The sequence below is a fragment of the Rosa rugosa genome, chromosome 2 (assembly GCF_958449725.1).
Source record: "Rosa rugosa chromosome 2, drRosRugo1.1, whole genome shotgun sequence".
NCBI classification, from domain to species: Eukaryota; Viridiplantae; Streptophyta; class Magnoliopsida; order Rosales; family Rosaceae; genus Rosa; species Rosa rugosa.
In genome coordinates, this window is record NC_084821.1 from 53,347,600 (window position 1) to 53,357,004 (window position 9,405).

Consider the following 9,405-nt stretch of genomic DNA (forward strand, 5'->3'; position numbering starts at 1 on the left):
AGATGCTCGAGTCCATGACCAAATCTTCTTGTCCCACCCGAGCTGAAGCCACCGAAGAACTGACTGTAGTGCTCGGCGGTGAAACTGCAGCTGTAGACTTCAGAAATTGCAGTCCAAACCATGGTGAATTGCATGAAGGCATCGCTTATACTTTGGTCCTGAACAAAAGAAAAGGCAGAGCAAAGCTTGTTGCCAAGTAGGCTAGTACAGGTAGCAGGCCAAGCTTACCAATTTTAAATGCGGTCATGTAGCAATGCAGCTCCAGCGAGGCATAGCCTTATTATAAGAGTCGTGTGCCTCCATCGGAGCTTCTCACACTTTTAGTCGCTTCTCACACTTTTAGTCAACAGAAGAGAGACTAAAGTTTTGTTGTTCAACATGCAAAAGATAAAGGACATTGCAAGCCTGTAGATTCATAACAGCTCTGCACCAAATTTACAACAACGCGATCAAAGCCTGTAGCTTTGATTTCACAGCTGCTAAAGGCTTTTCGTGGGTCGAGGCCAGAACAAGCGTGTGTCTAGAGTTGTTTGCAGAGAAAGTGAACCAACAAAGGATTCAGTTTGGAAAAAATACACATATAATTTCAAGAATCATGATACAGAACCCTAATCCCAAACTGTGGATCTAGGATCTAGAACAACAGGCCTGGTCAGGAAAAAATTAAACAAAACATCTTTCATTGAACAGAATAAAAAAGTTACAGATAACATAATCAAAAGGGGAACCTGTTGAAAATTTCTTATAAAATGGAACACAAAGGAAATCAAGATACATCCAAGAAAACAAATATCAGAAGAATTATACCCACCACCCTAGAGCACAGTACAAATAATGAAACAAGGCTAAGAATGAATAATGACTGGTACTGATTAAACTAAATTGACGTAATCTAAAGCATATCATCTAATTGAAAAGGCAGAGTTCATCCTGAGGTCTATTACTGAATATTGCTTAATTTGCAGAACTTTTCTTGTTTGGTTCAAAGACATACTTTATCAGCGACTCCTTGATTGGTAGCAACTCGGGGAACTCTTTCTTCAACTTGGATGAATCCATTTCATTGTTGCTTCGGGCGGCAACTATAACCTTGGCTTGCTCTTCAATTGTGAAGTTTGCCCATTTGAAACTTGGGTCAATGTATTGCTTGTACATTTCCAGAATCTCATTATGGCTCACGACCCCAGGATTTGTGAAGTTCCAGATACCCCTCAAGTTCCGCTTTGCCATCTCGATTGAAATAGGTAGTAGTTCATCCAAGATGGTCACGCTGTTAGGAATGTTGACCACTTTGTTATAACGAGAAATCTTGGTGATGAAGTTACGTGGGTTGTTCAGGTCTGATGAGATGGGCATTCGAACTCTAAGAGTGCAAACATTGTCGAATTCATTCAATAGCTCCTCAACCTGATAAAATAATTAAACAAATGTAAGATTTTAGAAGAGAAAAGAAATAAACAAAAATCAGATATACCAAGAAACTTACCATGGCCTTGGTTTTTGAATAGAAAGAACCAAAGAAATTGGGTTTGTCTTCTTCAGTGAACCCAATCCCTGAACCCTCTGGATGTTTAGCATCATACTCAAATATACACCCAGTCGCAAAATTGACCATAAGGAGCCCATGCTCTCTGCAAACATCTGCTAGGGTTAGGGTTCCAGCAACATTGGCTCGAATTGTTTCTGCTTTATGAGATTCACACCAATCAACATTAGGTCTACCAGTCACACCAGCAGCATTAAACACATGAGTTGGCTTAATATTCTGAATATCTGCAGCAAGTGAAGACCGATCCTCAAGACGCCCTTTTCCATATTCATAAGGAATCCCTTGTTTTTCACAGAGCTTCCCAAGTACACCACCAATCCACCCAGTCTTACCATAGATCAAGAACTTATAAGGAGGTTTACGAGGAGAGCCACAGCATTTGGAAGGGGGAACCAACATTCGAGGATTACTTGAGACATAAGACTCGGATTTTTCCTCTTCAGGCTCATCAAAATGTCTCTCAATTCCACCAGGCATCATCAACATTCGTGGATGAGGAAGCAGTGCCCCAGATACATCACCCCACCAGTTAGGATTCTTAGTGTACCATTCTATAGTCTTCTTCAGCCCCTCTTCCCAGGTAGTCCGCTCTGACCACCCCAACACCGTCAACTTCTGATCATCAAGGAAGTACCTCTGGTCATTGAAAGGTCTGTTTTCAACAAACTTGATGCATGCTTCCGAGTCCACATTGAAAAGTCTGCATATATCTCTGGCCACATCAATAACTCTCCTTTCCTTCTTTGTCCCAATATTGTACACATGGCCAACCTCTCCTTTGTGAAGAATGAGTTCAAAAGCCTCGGCAACATCCTCACAGTATAAGTAGCTCCTCACATTAGCACCATCCCCATGAATGGGAAGAGGTTTCCCTTGCATAGCCAAGAGAATGAACTTTGGAATCAATTTTTCAGGAAATTGATTTGGTCCATAAACATTGTTTCCGCGGGTCGTTATAACAGGCAACCCATAAGACCTGCCATATGCCATAACAAGCATTTCTGCTCCAGCTTTCGTTGCAGAGTATGGATTTGTTGGGAGGAGTTGAGATGCCTCATGGTTTCCTACAACAGCATCTTCATCAGTCTCACCATAAACCTCATCTGTGCTAACATGGATGAACCTCCTGATTTGGCCAGTGACTTTACATGCTTCTAGAAGAACATGGGTGCCATAGATGTTGTTCTTTGTGAACTCGAAGCTGTTGCCAAAGGAGTTGTCGACATGGGTCTGGGCTGCAAAATGCATTATTGTATCTATCGACTCAGTGATGAGGAGATAGTTGACAAGGTCAGCACTTCCTATGTCCCCCTTAACAAACTTGAAATTGGGCGACGACTTAGAGGGAAGGAGGTTTTTCAGATTCGAACAATAGTCAAGCTTGTCAAGCACAACGATATTGTATTCAGGGTGACTGCGAACGAGCCGGTTGGCCACATGGGAAGCAATGAAGCCAGCTGCCCCAGTTATGAGGATGTTTTTGGGCGTATATGAAGCCATGTCAAGGCAACTTCTACAGAAGAAACAACAAAAGACTATAATAAGAACCAAAAAAATTACACAACATAAAGATATGCCCCAATAACCTATAGAGCAGTGAAAATCGACCGAAAAACGCTAGATACACATAATTTTTAGAACTTCATAACCGCACACAACAGATCAATTAAATGATCGACAGATCCCATTGGTTTCTGTCAAAACAGAGCAAATATATAATAAAACCAAGCACTCCATCGACTTCGATTCGATTCGATCCATTAAAAGTTCAACTACCAAATCAGAGTACATCCTCTACAACTAATCCCTTACAAATGACTCTTCAATCTTCTAGCGAGTCACAAACACTAAAGATCAAGCTTCAATTTCTTTTCTGCTCTTATTTCACCCACAAGCAACTTCACTAACCAAAAACAAATCAACACCAAACAGCACACCACAAGCAAAAACCAAAATTAAGGCATCACTAATCAGATCATGCAAATTCACAAAAAGATGCTAAATTGTTCATATCAAATCACATTAAGATCCGATCCCATTTCTAGTTACACCTCAAAACGCAGATCCAGATCATAAAACAAAGTAATGTAGCGTCAACAAACGAAAGCCAATAGCTCAAGCAACATAGAAAAACCCCCTAGAAACAAATCACAGATCCAAAAATTGAAACAGACCCAGATCACATTCCAATCCAACTAAACCAAAGCCCCAATCTTTAACGCGATCAGAACGCCACAAGGAAATTACACAAAACAGAGCATTAGTAGTGTAAAAAGACTTACAATTTTGACTTGGGGATCAAGATCGAAGACCAGCCCAGAGAAGAGAATTGAGGGTCAAAAAAAAAAAAAAGCCTCAAGAGGCTAAGAAACGGAGAAGACTGAGGGAAATTTCAGACAGGGAAGAAAATGAAGGAGAGAACCGCGGAGCGATTTGTGAGAAGGAAAAGGAAGGAGGTGATGAGGTTTCTGCGCAGACTATATATACGCGTCTCTGTAAATTAGAGGGTGAATGGGCGAAAATGCCCTTGGGGTGGTGGGGGAATTGCGAAATGGCGGAGCACGTTTTGGGGGGGCGGCCTGGTTTGTAGGGGGGTAGGTTGTGCGCAAAGATTGGGGACGATAAGTCAAATTTGGTGATCCTATGAGGTCAAGAGACAAGTGAAATCGAGGACTGCCAAGTGGACTTGATGAGGGGAGCCAATGGGGGGTTGACACGTACGGTGACAGTGGCTAATGGGTTATCAAAATATCAGGTGATTAGTGATCCACTAATCAAAAATTGAGGGAGGTTTAGTTCTGATTTCGAAATTGGTTAATGGTGAGGACGGTAGTTAGGAGATTGAAAAGCTTTCCTGATCGAGCTCTTTCAATTTGTGAGATCTTTTCTTGTTTTGATTTTTCTTCTTTTGCTGTTGTTGAAATGGTAACCACCTAGAAGGTTTCCAGTCAATTTCTGTGAATTTTCTCAAGAAATTGGAGAAAAAACGTATTCGGTGTTTTAGAAAGTGATACGTTTTTTATACACAGTTTTTATGGCTTTCTTTTCTTCTTCTTATAAACGCATCCACATTTGGAGCTAATGTTCGAGGCCCATTTGATAACGTTTTACATAGTGAGCTTTCAGAAAATGTTTTACTACTTAAAGTTTAATGCATAGGCTGAGTGATCAGTCAGCCAGAACAATTGCCATACTCAGCTCATTGTACCTTGGGCTATAGGTTCAGATCGAGCCTAGTGTTTTCCACTTTGGGCCTGCATGAGATTTAGGATTTCAAAAAAAAAAAAAAAAAAAAAACTTAGATTATGTGAGTCTCTGCTGTACACGTTGTGACTCAATTATGGGACATCTGCAATGATTCGCATCTCATTTGGAGGTGAACAGACACTCGGATCACAATTTTCTTCTTGTTATTGGGCCAACCAAAGCCTGTCACGGCTTCCGTTTGGGCCAAATATTTGGGTGCGAATCGGGTGATGAATCAATAATGTCCTCTTTCGACCAAGTTTGGTGATCGATAGATGTGAACTTGTGAAGTGTACGCATTTCGAAACAGGAGTTAAGCAAATGTGCTGGGGTAAAGCCCAACATAACCAAACTACAGTAAACCACTGCAAGTAGCCTAGTGGTTCTTGTCTAGTTGGGTGTGCTCCCCAACCTAGGTTCGAACCCCGAAGCTGTCAAAGTGGCCAGGCATTGTGCTGCAATGCACAGTTAGAGCATTTCACATGCGCCGAAGGGGTTTATCTTGGGCCTAGGAAACCTTTGGATTCCCCTTGACAAAGTCAAAAACAAAAAAAACCAAACTACAGTAATGGTAGAAATCTAGCCTATAAATTATCTTAAGCATCTGAATTTTAAGAAATACAAGATTCCTAAATTAATTGTTTTTTTTTTGGTAAAAATCTCAAATGATACCTGAACAATCGCGAAATGTACTTTTCGGTACCTACGAATATTTTTACCTCAAATGGTACCTGAATTACTGCACCTTTACTAAATACGGTACATCCATTAACTTTATCATTAAATCGTTGACTTGGCATTTTTTTTTTTTTGCAAATAAGCTAGTGATTTTTTTGGTGCTGCAGTTGGTGGTCACCATTTGCCTCCAGTAAGGGGAATTCCATCCATCTTTTCGTGGTTTTTGCTTTGCGTAGATAATTATATGTTCCAAGTGAATACGGGCTTATAGAAATAATATAATGAGAAGCAATTGTGCGTGCATGCTTGTGTGTTGGACATTGTAAAATAGGGTATGTTTTCTCTCTCTTTCTTCCCTGCATCAGCTAAACTAATTAATAAGTCTAATATAAATGTGATATGTAGCTTTTGCATTACACTGTAGCATGAAGATATAATGCTAACTGGATTTGCTATAACTACTCTTTTGCAGACTAGATTCACAATAACCGATCAAATGGATCTCCTTCGTGAGCAAGTGTGTACATACCTCCAATAATATGGAGTATTTACTACGTCACCAAGCATAAGTAACACCCACTTTGGGACATCCACAAGACATGGCATGGCCCAACCGAGACATCCATCGTATAGCCCTATGTTCAGGCTACGCGGCGGTATCCGGAAGTCACAAGTCCGCCACCGGGAAGCCACCTTTCCGCCATTGCCAAGATGCCTCCATAACATAGCTTTCTGCATGTTAGAAAGACTAGAAATATGTGGAAACTTGTCCCACATCGAAGAACAAGTAAAGGAGATGGCTTCCTTCACTTATAAAAGGAATGCCTCCTCCCACAACTCAAGACATCCCATTACATCCCTTGTAATCTCGTTGGGCCGCAAGGCTCGACACACTAGTACAACATTCAAGTGGACGTAGTCTCCCGCTCATGCGGAGGCGAACCACTATACATCTCGTGTCAACTCTCCCTCTCTCTTTTACTTATCGTTAAATAGATCCCCACGGATCAAAGCATTAACAAAGTGAAAGTGTTAGCTGGGGAGGTAGCACTTTGTACAAGTTCTCTGAAAAGATTGTCCGAGCAAGCAGCTACCAACCCAGAAGATTCAAAACTTAGGGTGAGAAATCCGTTTAAATCTTAGAGGCAAATTTCTAAATCTGATTGGTATCCTTGTGGTGATGTTTTGATGCTAATGTTGGTTAAAATAGGAACAAATGCAAAAGTTGAAGGATGAAATTAGTGAAGGGAAGTTTCAGATACGTGTCCTAGAGAAACGCATGATTGGATCACTTGAGGGTGCCTAACCTCGAAACTTAAGATAAGCTATGGAAGTCTTTTTTTTTTTTTTTTGAGAATGAAGCTATGGAAGTCTCTTTGGTCTTAGGGTTCTGCAAAATTCTTTTCTGAAGGAGAGGGCAAGAGGGTTGGGGACAAAACCCTGCACGTCCTTTCTGTTTCTTCTCTCCAATAAAGATGTCGCCTGGTAGTTTGAAATCTTTAATTATGGCTAAGAGTCATAACTAGGTTTAAATACAATTAACTATAAATAACACTAGCCCTATGGGTGTGGAGAAATGGGTGGTCACCCGTCTAGAAGTGGGTAGTTAGTTCATGAAAATAATAAATTTTCTTATTAATTATTTATTTAAGTTTTGACTTTAGTAAAAAATTTCAGTTCCGGTGAGCAAGCCCTCTTCTCTTAAATATATTATAGATAATGCTTGTCAAAAATATAACATAGGCTCGTGGCATCAGCATCGATCACTATTCTACATTAGGTTAAGAGAATTGTGTATTTCTTTAAATATTTTTTGTATAAACTTTTTTCTTTTTAAGATAACATAATAGTTATACTTTTATAAACTACAAACTATACTTCTCTCTTCGTCCCTTGATAATTTTTGTTTTTTTCATAATTTTGCTTTAGTAAGTGATATCTATTTGTGCTCCAATTTTCATGTATGTAATTGCTACATATTTAAGAGTTTATAACTCCAATTAAAATATAAGAAAATTATCTTTGAAAACCAATTGAAAAGAAGTCTATTAATAATTTTGCCTTGACTGAGAAAGATTTCTGGATCCGCCACTGCCATTTGGGGTAAAAAAAAATTCGTAGGTACCAAAAAGTACCTTTCGCAAAAGTTCAGATACCATTTGAGGTTTTTACTCTGTTTTTTTTTCTTAGGTGAAGGTGTTGAGATCACTTTTAACCACTGCTCGAGCGACTATGCTAACACTCAATTCTTCCTCTTCATTGTAGGTAAGAATGGAGTTATGTAAAGATTAGTCTGAAGTGGCTCTTATCGGCCCCAAAGTAACAATGCTAACTCCGTCACCGAATCTAGAAATGAAATCATCAAACTAACTCATCTTCTCCCTATCTATTCCTGCTCTCTTACACGATTTTCAAACTTATATACTAACATTGTAAAATCACTTAGGGCCAGTTTGGTACGACTATGCTTATAAGATAAGTTAACTTATGATGTGATATGAGAATAAGTAGTTGTCAAGTAAAGCAGCCCATTGGTTGGTAAACTGAATTTTTAGTATTAAAAACAGTGGCAAAGTATTTGCTAAACTTTAAACAAAAAGTGCTACAGTATAAAATAAGTTGCTTTTGTAAGTTAGACTGAGAGAACTTGCTTTTGGCTCTAAAAAAGCTCTGGTTAAAAAAAAAAAAAATGTTTTTAATTTTACCAAACACATTGTTATCTATTGCTTTATAATTAAACTGCTTATAGGAGGAAAGCTGTGCTAAAACATGTATTTATGCTAGGTTGTACGCGGGGTACATATAGTGTTATCTTTCCGCTATGTCACTGCTATGGTAAAGCAAATGGAGTAGCTATTGCACTCTTCGCTAGTTGGTGCTTGTTAGAATACAAGTCTCCTGTAGAGATTTCCGATATTATTTCGGAAAATTTTCTAGATGCTTATGGTAATCAGGGGTTTAGGCTCAATGTCCCCCCCTTGTATTCGACAGTTTCATTAATCAAGGCTTGAGGGCAGCCGCATCAGCTCTTTTTTCAAAAAAAAAAAAAAAAAAAATTAAACTGCTTATAAATATTCCTAAACGCAGCCTAAAATTGCTCTCAACAATTAATAGAATTTTCAATCTTTAAAGTAACTGCCTAAATTGTATGGGAAATTTTATTCGCACATCCATAAATACTTAATACACACTTCTTACTGAATACACCACACATTTGATTTCTTATTCTATCATTTTATTAAATACACCACTCAAACTACCTAAATTATCCTCTAATCTCAAAATTCTATATAAAATCACTATATATAAATCAATATTAAAATCATCGTGCTAAACTTTATCATAATCACAACATTTTATATATATCATAATGAATTTAAATGTATTTAATTATCAGAATCATCATAATAATTTTTATTTTCTTTCAATTATTATCATGAAACCTGTACAATCTTAAGAATTTTGTTATGAGAAATTTTAAATACACACCCCAAACTACTTAATACACATCCCTATTATTTTATATTTCAAATCAGATTTTATAGGTACGTTAAATGACCAAAATAGACATATATGTATTATAAGAAAAATAATAACAATCATATATTCCTTATATTATTCTATAATTATAAACACAATAAATTTCTATACATGGCATCCTCATTTAAAACAAGAATAAAGTTAGAAACCATTTAATTTAAATTTTCCTTAAATAAATTGTAATTAAATGGGGTGAGAGACCATATAATTTAGAATTTTGAAATCAATGACATTAAATATTTTTAAAACATATCGCATTATTCCCACTTTTTAGTCCCTTTTTTTTTTTCTAAAAGTTACGATATATTAGTCAATTTATTATCTAACATAAAATATCAGAGGTATAAAACTTTGTAATTATTAATTTGTTTGACCATCCAATGATAACTTCG

The 9,405-nt window shown here is 37.8% G+C and overlaps 1 protein-coding gene across 2 annotated transcripts; it reads right to left on the minus strand.

The window, feature by feature from the left end:
- Nucleotides 1-663: 663 nt before the first annotated feature.
- On the minus strand, nucleotides 664-4,005 carry LOC133728312 (trifunctional UDP-glucose 4,6-dehydratase/UDP-4-keto-6-deoxy-D-glucose 3,5-epimerase/UDP-4-keto-L-rhamnose-reductase RHM1). Of its 2 annotated transcripts, none has more exons than XM_062155719.1 (3): nucleotides 3,832-4,005; nucleotides 1,487-3,059; nucleotides 664-1,407 (listed from the first exon to the last, which is right to left on the minus strand). In XM_062155719.1, the coding sequence occupies exons 2-3, from the start codon at nucleotides 3,047-3,049 to the stop codon at nucleotides 955-957; spliced, it is 2,016 nt and encodes a 671-aa protein (XP_062011703.1). In that variant the 5' UTR covers nucleotides 3,050-3,059; nucleotides 3,832-4,005; the 3' UTR covers nucleotides 664-954. The 2 variants fall into 2 exon arrangements, with proteins under 2 accessions (XP_062011703.1, XP_062011702.1); XM_062155718.1 differs by having other exon boundaries at nucleotides 1,487-3,062.
- Nucleotides 4,006-9,405: the final 5,400 nt, after the last annotated feature.

Coding starts and splice junctions, on each gene's coding strand:
- LOC133728312 (XM_062155719.1), bottom strand. CDS start 3,049: ATGGCTTCATATACGCCCAAAAACATCCTCATAACTGGGGCAGCTGGC. Junction 1,408..1,486: donor ATTCAAAAACCAAGGCCATG/GTAAGTTTCTTG, acceptor TTATTTTATCAG/GTTGAGGAGCTATTGAATGA.